At 49.6% G+C, this 22,817-nt stretch overlaps 1 protein-coding gene across 1 annotated transcript in view; it reads right to left on the minus strand.

Moving 5' to 3' along the window:
* PLCG2 (phospholipase C gamma 2) overlaps nt 1–20,229 on the minus strand; it is a gene marked incomplete at both ends in the record, with an annotated part of 141,293 nt that extends 121,064 nt beyond the window's left edge. The window contains one exon of the mRNA XM_080704228.1: nt 20,037–20,229. Within this exon, the coding sequence (XP_080560354.1) occupies nt 20,037–20,229 (193 nt within the window). The remainder of the gene's footprint in view (nt 1–20,036) is intronic.
* Nucleotides 20,230–22,817: the final 2,588 nt, after the last annotated feature.

Consider the following 22,817-nt stretch of genomic DNA (forward strand, 5'->3'; position numbering starts at 1 on the left):
TCCTCCTCATCCTCCTCCTCTTCCTCCTCCTCCTCATCCTCCTCCTCATCCTCCTCCTCATCCTTCTCCTCCTCCTCAGCCTCCTCCTCATCATCATCATGATCCTCTTCCTCCTCTTCCTCCTCCTCTTCCTCTTCCTTCTCCTCTTCCTATTCCTTCTCCTCCTTCTCTTCATCCTCCCACTTCTTGTGGGGAGGGAGGGGTTACCAGAAATTGAACCCAAGGACACTTTACCTCCGAGCTACATCCCCGGCCCTTTTCTTTTCTTGTTTTAAACAGGGTCTTGCTAGGTTGAGGGACATCTTGCTATATTGCTCATGCAGACCTCCATCTTGTAATCCTCCTAGCTCAGCCTCCCAAGTACTGGGAATACAGGCATGTGCCACCAAGCCGGGCTTAAGCTTTATTCTTAAAGGAAGGAAAATAACGCCCAATTCCTATCCCAGAAGTGGTCAGAGATACAGAATGAAACCCCAGCTGCCAGCTTTGGAACGCTTCCGTCCACATCAGAGTTCCAGGAGAAGGGTGGGGAAACATCAGCTCCGGGGCTGGGGTGTGGATGGCGCGCAGGCGGCTCCGCAGTCCTGGCTTCGGCGAGGGCTCAGAAGCTCTGCTCCAGCCCACAGGGCCAGGACACAATCCACAAACCTTCAGCCAAGAGGAGCTCTAAAGTCCTGAGGTTTCAAAGCCAGGCCAGAAAAAACACCCAACAGGAGGGAAACTCCACCCACGAGACCTGGTATTCGCAGATGAATTTCACGGCTAAAAGCTACCGCTCAGATGGGTGGGGGCTGAGTGGCCAAGTCGGGGCAACTTTCCTGGGAAAAGTGAACGTCCTGTGCCCAAGCCCACCACACGCCCTTCCCAGACTCCTGGGAAAGCTTTTAGACAGTCATCCTATGGAAAACGCCAAGAATAGACCTAAACACGGTTCCCAGAGCCGGGGGTGGTGGCGCATGCCTGTAATCCCAATACTCGGGAAGCTGAGACAGGAGGATCGCAGCAACGTAGTGAGACCCTCTGCAACTCAGTGAGACCCCTGCTTGAGAATAAAAAATAAAATAGGGGCTGGGAGTATAGGGTAGAGGTAGAATACTCCTGGCTTCAACCTCAAAAAACAGTTCCCAGGATCAATGTTGGACACAGGAAATATAATATGACATATAGTCAAAAGAAAATAGGATGCTGGTTTAAAAAAAATAAGCTGGAAAACCATAATATTTAAAGCAACATGAAAGGCATAGGTTTATTGGGATGTATATTATCACCACTGAAAACAACATAAAGGTCCAACATCAAAAAGACAGACCTAAGTTGGGCATGATGATTACACACCTGTAATCCCAGTACTTGGGAAGCTGAGACAGGAGGATCGCAGCTTTGAGGCCAGCCTTAGCAATTTCACAAGGCCCTCAGCAACTTAGCGAGATCCCGTTTTGAAATTTAAAAAATTAAATAGGGAGACAGCCCTGGAGACACACACTTGTAATCCCAGTATTTGGGAGGCAGAGACGGCAGGCTCACGACCAGCCTCAGCAACTCAGTGGGGCTCTCTGCAACTTAGTTTCAAAATAAAAAATAAAATAGGGCTGGGGGGTAACTTGGAGGTAGAATGTCCCTGGATTCAATCCCCTGTACCACAAAATAAATAAACAGAAGGGCACATCTGCCTACATGTGCTCATGTTGAAGGAAACTGTTCACGGCAGTCAAAGCCCAACTAACACCAACCTAAATGGCCCTCGTAGACGATGTCAAGCAGAAACACAAGTTGCCTGAGGGACACAGACCACACAGCATCGATTACGTAAATGCAAGCAAAGCATAGTACATGCGAGTCGTCGATTAAAATTTTCAAAGTTGGGGAAAGAAATATGAGAATGATAATTACCGAACCTTGGGGCTGGATTCTCTAGGGGGGGAGGGATGTGCATGGCACTTAACTGTATTAGTGTTTTAACTTCCTTTTTTAATGAACTGTATCCGTGTTTTACTTCCTTTTTTAATTTAATTAACTGTATCATTATTTTACTTTCTTTTTTAATTAATTTATTAAATAAAATTTATTGGGGGGGGTACTAAGAATCGAATCCAGGGGGGCATTCTACCTGAGCTACACGTACCCCAGCTCTCTATTTTATTTTTATTTTTGAAACAGGGTCCTGCTACATTGATGAGAGTCTCACAACTTGCTGAGGCTGTCTTCAAACCTGCAATCCTCCTGTCTCGGCCTCCCAACTGCTAGGATTACAAATGCACACCACCATGCCCGGCTCATGTTTAACTTCTTTAGACCAAGTAAAAGTTCCAAAGCCAATATTATGACTTGTCCCAGTTGGTTAGAAAAGTGTATTAGTTTCCTGCTGTTGCTATAACAAATAACCACAAACACTGTAGCTTGGGACAGCTCCAATTTATTATCTTACGGTTCTGGAGGTCTCTCTCACTGGACTTAAGTCAAGGTGTCAGCAGGATGGTTCCCGCTGGAGGCTGTGAGGAAAACCAGTTCCCTTAACCTTCCCAGCTTCTAGAAGCCACCTACATTCTGTGGCTCATGGCCCCTTCCTCCAATTCCTCCAATTTCAAAGGCAGCAGGAAACCATCTTCCAACCTCTGACTGACCCTCCCAGCTCCTCTTAGAAGGCCCCTTGTGCTTGCATGAGATCCACCTACATGATCCAGCATAACGTCTCATCTCAAGAACCTTCCTAAAATCACATCTGCCCAGGGTCTTCTGCCATACAGGGCAAGCTAGCCATAGGTTCCAGGGATTAAAACGTGGATATCTTTGAAGTATGGGGAGGGAGGACAAGGGCCTTATTCTGCCTACAAAGTGTAGAGAAAGACCATTAATAAGAAAAACAACAGCAACCCAAGTGTGATGGCCCCCACCTGTAATATCAGTACTTGGGAGGCTGAGACAGGAGGACCAGAGGTTCATGGCCAGCCTCAGCAACATAGCAAGACTCTCGGCAACGTAAATAAAAATAAATAGGGCTGGGGGTATAGTTCAGAGGTAGAAGGCTCTGGGTTCTAGCCCCAGTACTAAAAATAGTAAAAAATAGCAACAGGAGTTGACTTTTATTGCGTGCTTCCAGGTGTTTGTTAAAATCATAACTAACTCCCGTGATCCTCATAGGAACCCAGTGCTGTCGACACCCCTGCGCCCCCACTGTGCAGATGGGGACGGCGTGTCCACAGTCACCAATCCTGGAAGTGGCACAGCCAACGTCTGAGCCCAAGCAGTCAGACTCCAGAGCCGTCCGCCTGCAGCATCACCATATTACTCTGATACCAACCTCAAAAATAGTATGTGGCCGGTCCATTCGGTGGACTATTACTCAGCAATAGAAACAGATGGAGTGTCAGCCATGCTATAAGATTGAGGTCAAAATACATCGTGTTGGCCGGGCGTGGTGGCGCACGCTTGTAATCCCAGCATTCGGGAGGTGGAGACCGGAGGATCGCGGGCGCGGACAGCCTCAGCCACTTGTCAAGGCCCTTCGCAACTCAGGGGGACCCTGTTTCCAAAATATAGAGACTAAAAAATAGGGCTGGAGGTGTAGCTCGGAGGTAGAATGCCCCTGGGTTCCATCCCCAGAAAGACAAGAAAAAAAAATTGTATTAAAAGAAAGAAGCTGGGCCTAGTGGCACATGCTTGTAATCCCAGTACTTGGGAGGCTGAGACAGGAGGATCAAAGGTTCACAGCCAGCCTCAGAAGCTTATGAGGCTCTCAGTAACTTAGTGAGACCCTGTTTCCAAATAAAATATAAAACAATCCTAGGGATGTAGCCCATAGGGTAGAAGGCCCCTGGGTTCCATCCCCAGCACCACAAAGGGGGGGGGGGGGGTTAAGAGGTCGTGGCGGTGCACACCTGTAATCCCAGTACCTGCGAGGCTGTCAGAGGAGGATCACAGGTTCAAGGCCAGTCTCAGCAACTTAGCAAGTCCCTCAACCACTTAGTGAGACCCTGTTTCCAAACAAAAAATACAACAGGGCTGGGGGTGGAGCTCAGCGATAGAACACCCCTGGGTTCCATCCCCAGTGCCATAAAAGATAAAGTGAAAGAAGGAAGGGAAAAAAAGAGAAGTCAGACGCAAAAGTTCACGTACTGTGTGACTGCTTTGTCTTGAATACTACACGTTTAACTTAGTCTGTAGGGAGTGGTGAGTTGGCCCGGGCCACCCTCCCCCCTTCATGCCATTTTGGCATGGGGCTGTAACTATTTTCTGTATTTCTATTTTCTGTATTTCTATCTTTTTAATAAACTTCTTTAAATCTTCAAAAAAATAAATAAATTAGTTTGTAATAATAAGATGATCACAATATAGTACAAAATGAAAAAAGGTAGATTACTAACCTGTACTCTGAAAGACTGCATTTTGTGAAAATGTAGGTCCGGCAAAAACAAACAAAGAAACAAAACAAGAGACCGTCCTCTGGGCCCACACGCGTCTCTCAAGATGGGCTAAGGCTCGCTTTCCTCACCCCACTATGGTTTAAAGTGATCTGACTAATGAACTCAGGCCACTTGTGTAGTGAGAGGAGAGAAGAGTTGCTTCAGGAGTTGGGCGTGGTGGTGCACACCTGTAAACCCAGGACTTGGGAGGCCGAGACAGGAGGATCACAGGTTCGAGGCCAGTCTCTGCCGGCAACTTAGTGTGAACCTCAGGAACCTAGCAAGACCCCCATTTCAAAATAAAAAGCAAAAACTGGCTGGGTGTAGCTCAGAGGTTGGATGTCTGGTGCCAAAAGGAAACAAGTACTGCTGCAGGTAGGAGAAGAGAGCCAAGTCAGAGAGGAACAGCTCAGAGCCGACGGGAACAGGAAGCGCACGCTTGGCCTTGGCGCCCGGCCTGGGCCCTTCTTGCCACCCCAGGGACACGGGCCCTTCCACAGGCAGACGCTGGCTGCCGGCCAGGGCCGGAGGGAGCCCCGGGCGTGCAGGGGAGGAGGACGCCGGCCACGGGAATCCGGCCTACGCAGGCCCCAGGTCCTGGGGCTGAGGGGAGACCAGCTCCTTCTCCTCTGGGCTCTGCAGGGTCACTTTTCCTGCTGATGTAATTTTGCTAGTTTTCATTCTACAGATTAGTAAGTTCCCTTTTTTGGTTCTCAAAACACAATCATTCACGTACACAGACACTTTGCCCCCAAAACTCACGCCCACCCACGGCCCCCAGTTCAGCCTGAACCGAGCTGACAGGTCAGGATCACCCATCCCACAGACAGGAAATCTCAGGCCCCACCAGGCTCGGTGGCGGATCGCAGGTCTGAGAACGGCCTCAGCAAATACTGAGGCTCAATCTACTGAGACTCTGTTTCAAAATAAAAATAAAAAGCCGGGCGTGGTGGCGCACACTTGTAATTCCAGTACCTGGGAGGCTGAGACAGGAGGATCGCAGGTTCGCAGCCAGCCTTAGCTACTTAGTGTGGCCCTCGGCAACTTAGTGAGACCCTGTTTCAAAATAAAGAATATAAAATAGGGCTGGAGGTGTAGCTCTGAGGCAGAATGACCCTGAGTTTGGTCCCTGGGATAATAAATAAATAAATAAATAAATAAATAAAATTTTTAAATGGGGCTGGAAGTGCAGCTCTGAGGTGCAATCCCAGTACCACAAAAAAAGAAAAGAAAAAAGGAAGGAAAGGGGGGAGGGAAAGAAATCTCAAGCCCCCAGACCCCAAGAGGCAGGGGCCAAGGACATAGCCAAGATCACACGGTAAGTGCAGGGCTGTGACCTGAACTATGGTATACTTAGAGGAGAGGGCCCCAGAGTAGCCCCTGCTCCACCCCAGACACTCTATCTTCAGCAACACCAGGGCAATGGAGGTCAGGAGCATCCAGCCCTCCTCCCGTTGGTCTGTACACCGGGAGACCGGAAGCACCTTCTTCAGCAAGTGGAGGAGGGGCCGGGTATCCTCCCTGCGGGGTCCCTGCCCCCCAACCCTGCAGAACACAAGCAAGGTCCCCAGAGGCCAGCAATGCCCAGAAGCAGGAGAAGCTGGTCTTAGGGATTCTATTTCAACCCCAAACAAGACCTAAGTCTGTTCCAAGACAAAACAATACGTATCACTTTGGGGGCCTGCTACGCAATTATCTACACCCCCACCTGAGACAGATGGGGACAGGTGGGGGGATAAGTTCCTTTCCAAAAGAATGTACCAAAGAAGGGAGCACCTCTTCACAAATCACCCCCTCTGCTGCACTGTACACCTGTGTCCTGTACCCACAATTCAGGATCCCCAGCTCCACAAAGTAAAATATACCAGCATTTCTACCCTGGCCTCAAACCTGCAATCCTGCTGTTTCAGCCTCCCAAGTACTAGGATTACAGGTATGTGTCACCATGCCCAGTTCTGGGCACTTTTTGGAAGAACAACTGCTCCCTGGCTCATGGCCTCTGGCTTCTCAGAGTATAACACAACTCAGGCCAGCCGCCCTTCTCTGCATCATTCCCTGACCGCCAGCCAGCGTTCTGGGCTGGGACACCTAGTCCCCCAAATCTAAACACCTGTGTGTGTGTGTGTGTGTGTGTGTGTGTGTGTGTGTGTGTGTTACTGGGGATGGAACCCAGGGGCATTCTACTTCCGAGCTACATCCCCAGCCCTATATTTTGTTCTTTATCTTGAAACAGGGTCTCACTGAGTTGCAAAGGGCCCCACTAAGTAGCTGAGGCTGTCTGCGAACCCAGATCCTCCTGTCTCAGCCTCCCAAGTGCTGGGATGACAAGCGTGCGCCACCACGCCTGGCTTTTTGAAGACTAAAAAAAGACCCCATGTCCACATCTCATCCCACAGGAGCCAGATAGTGATTAGAGAATCCAAGGGTTGTATTTCCAAGAAACGAGAAAGAGACATTGATTGCAAAAGTAAATGCCCCATACTGCTTAGCAGGGCCCTATTGCGGGAGGTACGCTCATTCCTCCTGTTTTATAGACGAGAGGGTGGAGGAGGCACAGACAGGTTCACTTTCTGTTCTAAGGTCACACAGCTAAGAAGTGACTGAGCCGACATTCAGAACCCAGGTAGGCTGGCTCCACGGTCCCGTCTGTTATTCTAACGCCCTCAGGGCCCAAGCCAAGACCAGCTGAGAAAGAGACGACCCTTGGAATCTCATTTGTGACCTCGGTACTCGGGAGGCCGAGACAGAATGATCGCAGGTTCAAGGCCAGCCTCAACAACTTAACAAGACCCTCAGCAACTTAGTGAAACTCCTATTTAAAATAAAATAGGGCTGAAGCTTAGAGGTAAAATAACCCTCGGTTCGATCCCAGTGTCCAAAAAGAAAAATAAAAATTCTTGGAATAACACAGGGACTCTTAAATTCCTTTATAACAAACTCCAACTTGCCCATGTTACCCACAGCCGCCGCCTCGTCACCTTTTAGAAGGATGTGCCAGTTTGCTGGGGTGGCTTAAAAAACAGAAGATTTTTTTCTCTCAATTCCGGAAGCTGAAACTCCAAAATCGAGGTGTTATAAGATCAGTTTGTCCTGGGAGAAGATCTGTCCAGCCCTCTCTTTCTCTTTCCGCTGGATCTGGTGTTGACCACCTAGAACATTCCTTAGCCCGTAGCTGCCTGGCTCTGGTCTCCACCTCCATGGCCTTTATTTTTTATTTAGAAACAAGGTCTCAGTAAGTTGCTGAGAGCCTCATTAAGTTGCTGAGGCTGACTCTGAACCTGGGATCCTCCTATCTCAGTCTTCTAAGTACTAGGATTGTAGGCGTGCGCCACCACACAGTCCAGGGAGACACAATTTAACCTGTAACAGACACCTGCCCTGCCCGCAGCCCCAGAGGAGTCAGAGGGTGTCCTGCGGCAGCAAGCCTTGGCCACGCCAGCCACATGCCCAGCCGAAGCTACCCTGCCAGGGGACACTGGGCCCACGGGCAGCCAGTACAGAGCAGCTGCGCCATCAGAGACCTCTCTTGGGAATCCATCCTGGGGGAGCCCAAGCTGTCATTGACGGGGACATGACAGGAAGCCGAGGCACGGAGCGAGGAGCTGTGCTTGGCAGTTGAGCTACGGCTGAGAGGAGACTCAGAGAGGCTGCCTGCAGGGGAACAGGGCCACAGCGCTCTGTCACAGACAGTATGGAAAGTCACCGGCACCTACAGCCTGCCGCCTGCCCTCCCTCAGCAGGGCGGCTCAGGGTTCTGAATTCCTACAAGACCCTCAATTCCCTCAATCTTTCCACCTGTTGGCCTTCTGCAAGGCCCCTACGGCTGCCCTGCACCTCCTAAAATTAGAGGCTGAGGAAAATCTGGGAAGGCTGTCCACCAAGCCCACTTCCTCCTCCAGCCCACAGCTAGGACACATCTCCCAGCATCCTATGCAGCTGGTCACAGGAGCAAAGGGCATTTTAATTCCAGACCCCACCAGCAAAAAGCCCCAGCCATCTTCCACCTGCAGTAGCCCCTGACACCTTAGGGGGCTGGGGTGCCACCAGACTACGCAGAGCCCACCCCTCGGCCCCACTGGCTCCTGACTGAACAGGCATAAGCTTGTATCAGGAAGAAACTTGTGAAAGTCGAAAGACCTCCCAGCCTCCTAGGTAGATAGGTAGAATTAATACCATCAACTGGTACCATCAAATGGCCACGCTACCAAAAGCAATGGTATTAAATATACATTAATATCATCAAATGGCCACACTACCAAAAGCAATCTGTGGATTCCACGGAATCCCTATTGAAATACAGTTAGAGTTAGATAAAGAATGTCCCCTTGAAAAGCTTTCATTGGTGTCTGGAGTTGATGGATTTGAGGCATAAGGGGTATAAGCTCATCAGCAGATAAATCTGCTGTAATGATTTACTGGGTGGTAACCTAGGTCAGTGGGTTGTTGCTGGAGAAGCTGGGTCCCTGGGCGTGTGGCCTTGGGAACGTGCTCTGTCTTTGAACGCCCTTGCCTGCTTGCTCTCTCTGCTTCTGGCCTCCATGATGTGAGAGCAGAGCCCTGGCTCTCCCTCCCTCTCTCTGTTTTCCGTCACCGCGCCCTGAGATCCGAGGACCTTGGCCCCACATGGCCTGAACCCAGAATCTTCAAATAACTGTGAGCAAATAAATCTTCTTTCTTTCCTCTTCTTAAGTTATATGGTCAGTCACTGACTGAGACAGAAATCAATGCCATTCTTCACAGAGCTAGAAAAAAATAGTCCTAAAATCCACATGGGAGAACAAAAGACCCAGAATAGACAAAAGAATTCTAAGCAATAAGAGCCTTGCAGAAGGCATCATGATACCTGATTTCAAATTATACTACAGAGATGTAGTAACAAGACCAGCATGGTATTGGCTGTCCAACCATGCTGGGTTTTTTTGCACATACCAAACAGACAAGAAGACCAATAAAATAGAATGGAAGATACAGAGGCAAATCCTCACACTTACAGCTAGTTGATTTTTGACAAAGACGCCCAAAACATACACTGAAGAAAAGACAGCCTTTTTAAGAAATGGTGCTGGGAAAACAATATCCATAAGTAGAAGAAATTAGACCCCAATCTCTCTGCTGCACAAAAGTCAACTCAAGATGAACCAAAGACCTAGAAATCGAACAAGAAACTTTGCAGTTACTAAAAGAAAACATAGGACCAAGTCTCCAACATAAGGCAATGGTAGAGACCTCCCCAACAGACTCTTAAAGCTCAGGAAATAAAACAGAATCAATCAATGGGACAGCACCAAATTAGAAAGCTTCTTTGTAGCAAAAGAAATAATCAGAGTCTAAAGAGAGAGCCTTCAGAAAGGGAAGACTGAGGAGTTGGCAAAATATTTACCAACTACTTCTCTGATAGAGGACTAACATCTGAAATATAGAAAGAACCTAAAGAGTTTAATACCAAAAAAACAATAATAATAACTTGATTAAAGAAATGATCTAGTAGCTGGACATGATGGCGCACGCCTGTAATCCCAGAATTTGGGAGTCTGAAACAGGGGGATTGCAGTTCACAGACAGCCTCAGCTACATAGTGAGGCCCTTTGCAATTCAGTGAGACCCTGTTTCAAAATAAAGAATAAAAAATAGCGCTGGGAGCCAAACATGGCGGCGCACGCTTGTAATCCCAGCATTTGGGAGGCTGAGAGCGGAAGATCGCAGTTCACGGGCAGCCTCAGCTACTTAGAAGGCCCTCTCAACTCAGTGAGACCTGGTTTCAAAGGAAAGAATAAAAAATAGGGCAGGGGGTGCAGGTTGAATGCCCCTGGGTTCCAGCCTCAGACCCGCAAAAAAAAAAAAAAAAAATAGGGCAAGGGGTGTAGCTTGGAGGTTGAATGCCCTTGGGTTCCATCCCCAGTACCATAAAAAAAAAATTAAAAGAAAGGAAGGAAGGGAGGGAGGGAGGGAGGGAGGAAGGGAGGAAGGAAGGAAGGGGTTAGTGAATTGAATACATGCTTCTCAAAAGAAGAAATACAAATGGCCAGCAAATATACAAAAACTGTGCAACATCATTAGCAATCAGGAAAATGCAAATCAAAACTACCCTGAGATTCCAACTCCAGTTAGAATAGCAATCATGAGGAATACAGACAATAAGCCGAGTGTGGTGGCACACACTTGTAATCCCAGTACCTGGAAGGCTGAGACGGGAGGATCACAGGTTGGCAGCCAGCCTCAGCTACTAAGTGAGGCCCTCCGCAACTCAGTGAAACCCTGTTTCAGAATAAAGGCTGGGGATATAGTTTAGAGGTAGAATGCCCCTGGGTTCCATCCCCAGTAACACACACAAAAAAAGAAGGCCGGGCGTGGTGGCGCACGCTCGTAATCCCCGCGCTTGGGAGGTGGAGACAGGAGGATAATGCAGGTTCGCAGCCAGCCTCGCTGGCCTAAGAGACCCTGTTTCCAAGTAAAAATACAAAAAATAGGTCTGGGAGTGTAGCCCGGAGGTAGAAGGGTTTCCAGGAACCCCAGTACCACGTTAAAGAAAAAAAAAATAAGTAACTTTGTACTGTGGTCAGCCTGTCCAGCGCATCTGGAGGCTCTCTTGCTGAGCCTTCAGCTGGACTCTCTCCCCTGGAGCATCTCGTGGCCTTCTCCTTCTTGCCCTTCAAATCTTAACTCAAACATCACTTCTACAGAGAGGTTACTTGGCGGCCTGTCCTGACTACACAGTATTCTTGGTTACTCTTGGCAACTGTTTCCCTCCTAGCACCCATTCCAATTCAAAAGGAGTCCATTGGTTTGGCTTCCTCTAGCGTTCCTACAAATCTATGAGCTCCTCTGGGGATGTCTACCGTCTTCTTCACTGCTGGGCAAGCACAAGGTGGGGACCTGTATCAGGCACTGTGATACACAGCAGGTCCTCTGTGAGCATTTCCTAAAATGTAACAACACCATCAGCAACCATTACTCAGAGGCAACTGGGAATAAAAAGACAAGCCACCTCCCCACTATGCAGCATCCAGCAGGACTGTCTCATCGCCACCAAGAAAGATGTCCTGCCAGGCGTGGTAGCACACGTCTGGAAGCCCATCCTGGAGAGGATGAGACAGGAAGATCACAGGTTCGCAGCCAGCCTCAGCAACTTAGCGAGGCTCTCTGCAACCTAGTGAGACCGTGCTTCAAAATTAAATAATAAGCCGGGCGTGGTGGCATGCTTGTAATCCCCGCGCTTGGGAGGCGGAGACAGGAGGATTGTGCAGGTTCGAAGCCAGCTGCGCTGGCTTAAGAGACCCTGTTTCCACATAAAAAAGTATAAAATAGGTCTGGGAGTGTAGCCCGGAGGTAGAAGGGCTTCCAGGAACCCCAGTACCACCAAATAATAAAAAAAATAAAGAACTGGGAATGTAGCTCAGAAATGAAATGCCCATGGATTCAATCCAGAAGGAGGAAGAGGAATAATCCTAATCCTACATTAAAGGAAGAGGAGGAAGAGGAGGAGGAGGAGGAGGAGGAGGAAGAGGAAAAGGAGGAGGAGGAGGAGGAGGAGGAGGAGGAGGAGGAGGAGGAGCAGCAGCAGCAGCAGCAGCAGCAGTCAGGTATGGTAAAACATGCCTGGAATCTCAGTACTTTGGAAGCTGAGACAGGAGGATCACAGGTCCAAGGCCAGCCTCAGCAACTGAGGTGAGACTGACTCTCACCAATAAAAAGTTAAAAAGAAAGGGGCTAGGGGGTAACTCAGCAGCAGAAAGCCCTGGGCTCAATCTCCAGTACCAAAAGAAAAAATAAATAAAATAAACATAACAAACAACCTTATCTTTTGCTCAGCAGACTCTACCACGCGGGGGAACAGCGCAGCCCACGGTGCCAGGAGGAAGAGGATCGTCATATGAATGGCAGCCCTGACCCCTATCTCTCTCTTCCTACTGCGCCACCTCCCTTGTGTTCGATGGTGAGGACGACCTCGGTGACAACTTAGGCTCACACTGGGCGCCAGGCACTAACGTCCTGCACGAGAGACACGGCACTCCATCCTCGTAAGTGCCCCATAAGGGGCTTCCCTTACCAGTCTCATTTTACAGACGAGGAAAGAGAGACACGGGGCAGGTGGCAGCGAGGTCCAAGGTCGGGCCCAGCAGCGGTGGGGTCGGGATGTGAACTGGCTGTTGAGCTCCGTGCTCTGTGTGTACCGCCACTGTGCACCTGTGACTGATGGAGAAGTGTGTTCATGGACATGGGCCACTGTGGAGGCTCTGTCCTGAGACGGTATGCCTCTGTGGGACCTTCTCAGAAAAAGGAGCCCCTCCTCAGAGATGCCAGGGAGAAAACAGCCTCTTCCCCACTCCACAAACATTTTGACTAAAATAAAAAAACTTTCAAAGGTTTTGTTGTTGTTGTTGCTGTTTTGTTTTGTTTTTACGGTACTGGGGATGGAATCCAGGGGCATTCTACTTCTGAACTACACTCCCAGCCCTATTTTTTTTATTTTATTTATTTATTTATTTATTTATTTATTTATTTAGTGGTACTGGGGGTGAAACCCGGAGGCCTTCTACCTCCAGGCTACACTCCCAGACCTATTTTATATTTTATTTGGAAACAGGGTTTCTTAAGCCAGCTGAGGCTGGCTTCGAACCTGCATGATCCTCCTGTCTCTGCCTCCCAAGCACAAGGATTACAAGTGTGCAGAAGCGTGCACCACCACACCCGGCTAGCAGTGCATTCTTTTTTTTTTTTTTTTTTTTTTTTTTGTGGTACTGGGGGTGAAACCCAGGGGCCTTCTAACTCCGGGCTACACTCCCAGACCTATTTTTTTTTTTTTAATTTGGAAACAGAGTCTCTTAAGCCAGCATGGCTGGCTTCGAACCTGCGCGATCACCCTGTCTCCACCTCCCAAACGCGGGGATTACAAGCATGCGCCACCACGCCCGGCTAGCAGTACATTCTTTACGTAAACCTGCAATCCTCCTGTCTCAGCCTCCTAGGCACTATTGCTGTTCATTTTTAATATTTGTTTTTACACGGGGTCTCCCTAGGTTGCTGAGTTCTTGCTAAGTTGCTGAGGTTGTCTTTGAACCTGCAATCCTCCTGTCTCAGCCTCCCAAGTAGTGGGATTCCCTGTGTGCGCCACCACATCCCAAGGATGGATTTCAGAATGATCCAGAACACATAGAGACCTCACTTGACTGTCCCGCGAGCTCCTGCCCGCGCTCCATTCACAGTGTCCCCCTGGTACACCCTTCAGCCTTCCCACCGAGCCAGGGCCAAGGACACAGATGGAGTTTCTGTCTCCGGGTCCCAGCGCCCAGAGCTAACACATCCCCTCCTGCCGTAACAAGGCCTGGACGAGGCTGCCCCCAGGCCGAGCAGGGTGTTCCTCTCTCGCACATATGGAACCGAAGCATCTTTGAGTTCACGTAGGAGAAGAAAGTGGCTGCCCAAAAGAGGAAGGAGACTCGAGACTCCGATGGCAGAAGGACTGAGTTCCAACTGCAGCTTTGCCCATCCTGGCCTCGGGCATACCACCTCGTCTCCTCTAGACTCCGCGTCAGTACCTCGGGGATTCTGCTTCTCGGGATCGCCCCAGAGATGCCCTGAGTTGGGCAGCATCTGCTTCTACGGGGCGGCCATCAGCACCATCATCAACATTGTCGCCGCCATCGTCGTGACAGCAGGCGAGCCCGGAACCTCAGGGCGCGGAATCGGCTCCTGGACTTGACGAGCTCTCGTTCCCGGGCAGCCCCAGCTCGCTCACCGGCAGTCAGCAGGTAGAGAAAGACGCCCGGGTGCAGTGGAAACTGCCAGAGAAGATGCCATGCAGCAGGAGGACTCGGGCTCAGCCCGCAGAGCTGCAGCACGGGCTCCGCCAGCCCCATCCAGGCCCACACACAGGTGACGCGCCATTCCTGTCCCCGATGGCTGGGAGTCAAGGGGACAGGACAGGCCCTGGGCACCCTGGAAAGGAGAGAGAAAGCACAGACCGAGCATCATAGCAGGTCTGCGAGCACCCACCCTCCATTCACAGAAAGGAGAGTAGCTCTAAGCTGGGGCCAGAGGGGAAGGAATCCAGCAGCTTCTAACCCAAGCCCTCAGGGCTGCAGAGTGAACGTGGGACGTCCCCAAAGGCTGCTGTGTCCAGGCGTGATGCCGGCCCACGGGCTACTGGGAGCTGGTGGATTCTTTGAGAGGCGGGGCTGGCTGGTGGAAGCGCTTCAGAGGCCATTGGGATGGTGCCCCTGAAGGGACGGTGGGACCCTGCCCCTTCCTCTTACTTACTTCCTCCAGGGCCCGGGCACTCCCACCGTGATGTGCCGCCACAGGCCCAAAGCAAGGAAGTCAACTGACCACAGACTCACTCTCCAGAACCGTGAGCCAGGAAAAACCGTTTCTCTCTGTAAGCTGATCGTCTCAGGCACTTGTTACAGTGACGTGAAGCTGACCCGCACAGGCGGGAGTAAAAGGAGACTGAAGGCCAAGAAAAAAGTGGTTTGTTCAAGATCCACATCGTGCTGGGCGTGGGAGGCCTGCACCTGGGAGGCTGAGGCGGGAGGGTCACAGGTTCAAAGCCAGCCTAGGCACTTTAGCAAGGTGCTCAGCAACCTAGCAAGATCTTGTTTCCAAATAAATTATAAAATAGGGCTGGAGATATAGCTTAGAAATAGAATGTCCCTGGGTTCAATCCCCAGCACCACACACACACACACACACACACACACAAAAAAAAAAAAAAAAAAAAAAAAAAAAGCTGGCCACAAACCTATGATCCTCCTGTCTCCACCTCCCAAACACTGGAATTACAAGTGTGCGCCAACACGCCCAGCTCTAACCCCGTCCCTTTTTTTTTTTTGTGTGGTGCTAGAGACTGAACCCAGGGGTGTTCTATCCCTGAGCTACACTCCCCAAACCTTTACATTTTGAGACTTACTACGTTACCCAGACTGACCTCAAACCTGTGATCCTCCTGCCTCAGCCTCCCAAGTAGCTGGGACAACAGGCCTGAGCAGGTGATTTTCTGCCACTCTCATCTGAGACCACCAGGTGCAAGGCGCCTGGTCAACGGTCCAGCTGAACCCGCCCTCCTAGGACATCCCCACCCAGGAACCACCTGAGGGAGTGAAGTTTCTAGAACTTTCCAGACCAGGTGACATGCAAGCTGGGTCCCCAGGAAACCCCCCATTTACTCAGTGACGCTCCACAGCTCTTAGCACAGCAAGCGGCAACCCCGGAGTGGCTTCTCAGGGACACATCAGCGCAGGACATTCTTTGGGGCGTGGGGCCGCACTCCCCCCAGGCGGCCCAGCGCCTCCTGCACGCTCCCTCACGCCCCCTGCAGCCCCCGGCCCCACACGGGGAAGTTGACCGCCTCCACCTAAGGGCATTTTCAAAGCAGGGCTTCCAGCTCTGCGTCACCTGAGACCTGGGGGCTCTGGAGCCAGAAAACACACTCTGGAAAGCAGTTCGGTCTCAAATCAAATTAAGAACTAGGCCAGGAGATCAGAGTCGACCTGGGAATGGCCAAGAGCAGAACACGGTGGCTGTGGAGAGGGTGCGGGGCACCCCTCATCTCAGAGCCCCTGGCTCAAGCACAAAGTGGGGTGCCGCCGAGCTACCCCTAAAGTTAAAATATGCAAAGCTGGTCATACTGGCGATTGTCTGTAAGCCCGGTACTTAGGAGGCTGAGAAAGGAGGATCGAAGCAACTTTTAGTGAGACCCTCGGCAACTTAGTGAGACCTTGATGACTTAGTGAAATCTCAGTAACTTAGATTCTCAGCAACTTAGTGAGACCTCGGTAACTTAGTGAAATCTCAGTAACTTAGATTCTCAGCAACTTAGTGAGACCTCGGTAACTTAGCGAGACCCCGTTTCTTTTTTCTTTTTTTCTTTAATTGGTGCACGGTAGTCATACATCTTAATGGGGTACACACAGTAGAGTGAGACCCTGTTTCTAAATAAAAAGTATAAAGAGAGCTGTGGGTGTAGTTCTAAGGTAGAATATACCCCTGGGCTCAATCCCCAATACCAAAATTTTAAAAAGTTAAAATACACTGTACCCTTGAGCTCAGAAATAAATCACAGGAAGCTGTCACTTAGATATACGCCACATGCATACATTAAAAAATAATAATAATAATAAGTCAAGCCGGGTGTGGCGATGCGCGCTTGTAATCCCAGTACTTGGGAGTGTACTCAGGTTTAGACAGGAGGATCGACGTTCGAAGCCAGCCTCAGCTACTTAGTGAGGCCCTTTGCAACTCAGTGAGACCCTGTTTCAAAATAAAGAATAAAAATAGGGCTGGGGGTATAGCTCAGAGGTAGAATTCCCTAGATTCAATCCCTAGTACCACAATAAATAAATAAATAAATAAATAAATAAATAAGATTGATTGTAGGAGCATTACATACATTTATGAATATGCTAAAACTCCCGGGTTGTACATTTTAAATGGTTGTGCTATATGTATAGTATGTCCATTATATCTCAGTATAAATTTTTCTCTTTTATTTTTTATTTTGAACCAAAGTCTCACTAAGTTGTGGATGGGCTCACTAAGTAGCTGAGGCTGGCTGCGAACAATGATCCTCCTGTTTCAGCCTCCTAAATGCTGGGATTACAAGTGTGCGCCACCACGCCCGGCTTCCTTTCCCCCTCCCTTCCTCCCTCCCTCTCTCCTCTCCCTCTCCCTCTCCCTCTCCCTCTCCCTCTCCCTCTCCCTCTCCCTCTCTCTCTCTCTCTCTCTCCCTCTCCCTCTCTCTCCCTCCCTCCCTCCCTCCCTCTCTCCCTTCCTTCCCTCCTCTCTCCCTCCCTTTTTCAAGAGAATGTAAGGCTGGTTACTGTAGCTAATAATAAATGGCCAGGAAAAGCACAAAGTGTGCATTTCTGGGTTAAACTGTTACTGTTACACTGGGTACCTGTGCCAGAAGGCTGTGTAGCCACGGGAGAATGACGCAGATCAATCTGGGCCGATAAGGAGTCACCCCCAAGATAATAATTAAGTGAAAAAGAAACCGAGGTGCAGCAGGCTCCACTGGTGTTAACAAAACAAAAAGTCAACCACCCATTACACACGCAAAGGATATTTTTGGAAAACAGAGTTGGGAAGGAGCTCGCCTCGGGCATGGGTGAGGTGTAGGGAGAGAGACACTTCTGTGTAAGCCAACTCCCATCCCCCAGAAGTACATTTCAATTTTTCAATTAAAACCCAGTTAATTTTTTAAAAAAATTAAAGGAAGTATCTGACACTTCAAATGGCTTCCCTCTTGTTATAAACAGTCTTCGAGGCTGTAATTGCCTGCTCTGAAGGACGGAGGAACTGCCGGCCACCTTGATGACTGGAGAAACTCCTTGCAACTGAAAGCTTTATGTGCCGCAAGCTTACAGAGTCATTGTGCTTTTTCTTTCCCCTTTGCTAATAGCTTGCTTTCCAGGGTTGAAATGAACAGTAAGGTCCATACATCCATAAAAGAGTACAGACATTATCTTTCCCAGTCTTTTCCTATGATAACTTTTCTATCCCTGATGGCCTCCAAAGAAATTTGCTGAAAAAATTTAAGTGGATCTCAACAAGAGGTTTTCAGCAGTTACGGTAGATATATCTCACCAACTACTCAGGCCATTTTACACTTTGGTCTCTGAGGATACTATGTGGGTTTTTCTCCTCAATCATATGTCACTCTACATATTAGCATATTCTCAATGTCCTTACCATCCACATTTGATCTTTATTTGTGACGATAATCATTTCTATCTCACCCTAAATAAATTACTTCTCTCAACACTGAATATGACTTGACTTGTCATATTCAGTTATATGTCATCTGCATCTATTTAATTTCTGCATGACAATGAATGTTTTTAACAATTAGAATCAGATTTTGTTTTGTTTATTTAGCAATATATAGTAGACTCAGTTCTATACGCAATTAATTCTATATGCAATTCTCCAAGCATGCACGAACTTTTGCAACCTTAGGTCAAAATTAGGGCAGAAAATCTAACCAGTCCTGGGAACCCGGGTGCTACCTGAATGTCCTGTCCACACAGGGCAACCCAGGTTTCTGTCATTTCCCAAAAGCTTCCCTGGCCAAGCCCCACAAGAGATCTGCCCTAAGCCCCACCTGAGCTGGGCATGGGGGAGCACCACGCAGAATCCCAGTACTTGAGAGGCTGAGACAGGAGGAGCACAGGTTTAAAACCGGCCTGAGTAAGTTACTAAGGTTCTCTGCAACTTAGAAAGACTCTGTTTCCAAATAAAAAAATAAAATAGGCCGGGCGTGGCGGCGCACGCTTGTAATCCCCGTGCTTGGGAGGCGGAGACAGGAGGATCATGCAGGTTCAAAGCCAGCCTCACCTGGCTTAGAAGACCCTGTTTCCAAATAAAATATAAAATAGGTCTGAGAGTGTAGCCCAGAGGTAGAAGGCCCCTGGGTTCCATCCCCAGTACCACCAAAAAAAAAAAAAAAAAAAAGAGTGGAAGCCAGGTGTGGTGGCACAAGCTTGTAATCTCAGTGCTTAGGAGGCTGAGACAGGAAGACCACAGGTTTGAGGACAGCCTCAACAACCTAGCAAGATCCTGTTACAAGAAAAAAATAAAATAAAAAGGGATGGGGGTTTAATTTGGAGGTAGAACATCCCTGGGTTCCATCCCCAATATCAAAAACGAAAAAAGAGTGGAAGCCAGGCGTGGTGGTGCATACTTGCAATCCCAGCATTTGGGAGGCTGAAACAGGAGGATTGAAGTTCACGGACAGCCTCAGTTACTTAGTGAGGCCCTTTGCAAATCAGTGAGACCCTGTTTCAAAGGGACTTCAGATAAAAGAGCAGAGACTCAGTGAAGTGATGGCGGGGCTAGGGGGGAAAGGGCGGGAAAAGAGATGGATGAATGAAATCGTCTTTGTTTTTCTTTTTGTTTTTTTGTGGTACTGGGGGTGGAACCTAGAGGCTACACTCCCAGACCTATTTTCTATTTTATTTGGAAACAGGGTCTCACTAAGTTGCTGGGAGCCTCACTCAGTAGCTGAGGCTGGCTTCGAACCTGCGCGATCCTCCTGCCTCAGCCTCCCAAGCGCTGGGATGACAAGCGTGCGCCACCGCGCCCGGCTTGAATAAAATCATTTAAATGATGCTGCTGGGCATGGTGGCAAGAATGCCTGCCACCCCAGGACTTGGGAGGCTGAGACAGGAGGATCACAGGTTTGCCACCAGGCTGAGCAGCTTAGTGAAGCCCTCCCCAACTCAGTGAGACCTTGTTTCAAAATAAAATAGGGCTAGAGGTATAGCTCAGAGATAGAAAGGCCCTGGGTTCCACCCCAGGACCAAACACACACACAAAATAATAATGCTATGTGCATATATGAAATTATCAAGATCGATCTCAACAACACTTAAAAGGAAGAAGTGGGGTGGGACAAGAGCGAAACACACCAAGCACTGTGCGCCTACAGCGCCTAGCACTCTGAACCTCATTATGATGTATAGTACAAGGCACCAGTAAAAGTATATTAGAAACTAAGTTACAGGTATTTGCTTAAAAGAACGTATCAAACCAATGTTGGCAACAATTGTAACAGCCACAGAAGGGAGGCTCAGAGCCCCCCCCCCACCCCCGGCTTGGGCCAGGGAAGATGGACGGCCACTCTCCTCCCACCACACTCACAGAAGCCCTCGATCTTGTCCGCCGTCTTGCTCCAGGCCACCTGCCGTGTCTCCATGATCACCTGGACGGTCCTCCGCTCCGGGGTGGACTTGCGGAAGCTGAACACGGTCATCACCGTCCCCAGCTCCAGGGCTCGCTTGATCTGGCTTTTCTCATATTCCGGAAGCGCAGCCACGTTGACAATGGTGGTCATGGTCGGCCGCTGCGGGGAGAAGGAAGAGTTGGGGAAATAAGGATGCTGGAAGGGAAGGAGGATGGAGTGGGTGGACTTGGACCAACTGAGAGGCTGATCGGTCAACTGGGCGTCGACATCAGGGACCAAACTCCTGTCTTATACCTATCTGGATGCGTTTAGAAGGTTCTAGAGAAGGGTAGTTGCTGGCCACCCAGAGAGCCCAGGCAGGGCATGGGATTAAGTAGCAGTACAGGCACGGGAGGAGCCCAGGACCTCAAAGACCGTTAGGTGGCTTTGAATAACCAAAGCCCCATAGTAGTGACCCCTCTCTCCCAGGAGGATATTTGAATAGCCAAAGCAGCCCAGACTGGCTCCCAGCCCCCAGCCTCCAAAACCAGCATCTCTTTCTGGACATGTCTAACCATCCCTTCACTTCCTAAACAAAATCAAGAAAAGACAGGAAGAAAGGAAGGGAGGGAGGGAAGGAGGGAGAGAGGGAAGGAGAGGATGAACCCAAATGTACCTGTGGAGACCCGGCCAACTGATTCCTCCAGGTTTTTGGAAATAAGGTCAATAAGGCAGAAAACAAGGAGAGCCCACAGCCTCCAGTTCAAACCTGCTGCGGGTTCCTGCCGACCATGTGACCCCGGGCAGAGGCTACGAGACCTCGCCAAGCCTGGGTCTGGTCCCTGGCATCCAGCAGGTGTCCTCCATGGCTTCAGACTCTGGCGAGAGTCAGTGTTCACAAGAGAAGAGAATCCAACCCATGGCTCCTTGGGTCTCAGACGTGTGTGTGTGCGCGCGCGCGCGCACGCGCGCGCACGCGCGCGCGCGTCTGTGTTTTGCTAGGGACTGAACCCAAGGGCATTCTACCTCTACGTTACATATTTTTCTTTTTGCAGTACTGGGGATAGAACCCAGGGATATTCTACTTCTGAGCTACACTCCCAGCCCTATTTTTTTATTCTTTATTTTGAATCAGGGTCTCACTATGTTGCAGAGGCCTCACTAAGTAGCTGAGGCTGTCCTTAAACCTGCTATTCTCCTGTCTCAGCCTCCCAACTACTGGGATGACAAGCGTGTGCCACCATGTCTGGCTTCAGCCCTTTTTATTTATTTATTTTTATTTTCTTTTGAAACAGGGTCTCACTAGGTTGCAGAGGGTCCGGCTATGTTGCTGAGGCTGGCTTTGAACCTGCGATCCTCCTGTCTCCGCCTCCCAAGTACTAGGATTACAGATGTGCATTCCATCTGCCTGCTCACCTGTCTCTGCTTCCGTCCTGTCCCCCAGTGGTTGCTTCTCAGTCTAGCAGCTAGAAGCATCATTTTGGAACTCAATCATGTCACTCCTAGGCTCCAAACCTGCAGAAGCTCCCTGAGCCCTCAACTCCACACCTCTCCTCTATTCTGCCTCCCAAATGTCCAAAGGCATGGTGCCCGGCTCAGGTGGCACTTGTAAGGGCAAGGGCTCTCTGCAGGATCCAAGCTGGGCCCTCAGGCCTGCCCTACTAGCTGCCTGCAGCCCTACAAGGCACCAAACCCCACTGGGTCTCATTCCAACTCCGCAAAAGAAGGTAACAGGGTGTGCCTCCTAAAGATTATACAAAGATTAAACAAGTTTGCTTTTTGTTTGTTTTGTTTTTGTTTTGTTGTTGTTGTTGTTGTTGTTGTTGTTGTTTTAATGGTACTGGGGTTCCTGGAAGCCCTTCCACCTCCGGGCTACACTCCCAGACCTATTTTTATATTTTTATTTGGAAACAAGGTCTCTTAAGCCAGCACGGCTGGCTCCGAACCAGCACCATCCTCCTGTCTCCCCTCCCAAGCGTGGGGATTACAAGCCTGCGCCATCACGCCTGTCCTCGAAACAAGTTTGTTTAACCAGGCCCTTAAAATAATGATACAAAGACTCTGCTACAGTGTCCATTAGCATCCATTGTTCAGAGTATCCTTCTGCTTTTCTCCTTGTCTCCAAATCCCTTTACTGCTTCCGAAGTTACAAAGTAGCACTCTGAGCTTTCCCCAGCAGAAGACCAAGAAGGGGAAGGCAGCAGAGGCCAGGGCTGTGTGGGCCTCCAGCCTGCTCAGCCTCCAGCTGGTCACAATCTGCTCCTCTGACTCAGAAAAATGGGAGCAAAGTGCTCCCAGAGGGGTGACTAGAAGTACTAAAAGAGAAAGCACACTCACAGCCAGCATTTAGCAGGTCCTTAGATCACACAAATCAGCCCGCCGATGCCCACATTAATCAAAGGTTCGGTTCTGCACGGGCCCTGAGGCGTGGACCAAGATGCAAATGAGAGTGCGCTAGGGGCGCCCACACCTTGCCCTTTGCACCCGCCTCCCTCTACACCTGCCCTACCCAGCGTGCCTGGAGCAGGCTGGTGAGGGGGACACACTCACTGGGAGCCCCTGGTCTGCCTCCTAATGCACCTGACGGTTCTGAGAGTGGGGGAGACACAGCAACAGGGACAGGCGGGCAGAGGGGCGAGAACAGCATAAAGGGTCCCAAAATTGGTCTGGGACAGGGCTAGGAGTTGAGAGGGCTCAGAGAACATGTCTGAAGGCAGAGATGTCTCAATCCAATCTTTAGAAGAGAGAACAGGCTTAAG

This window comes from Muscardinus avellanarius (assembly GCF_963383645.1).
Source record: "Muscardinus avellanarius genome assembly, chromosome: 10".
Classification (NCBI taxonomy): Eukaryota; Metazoa; Chordata; class Mammalia; order Rodentia; family Gliridae; genus Muscardinus; species Muscardinus avellanarius.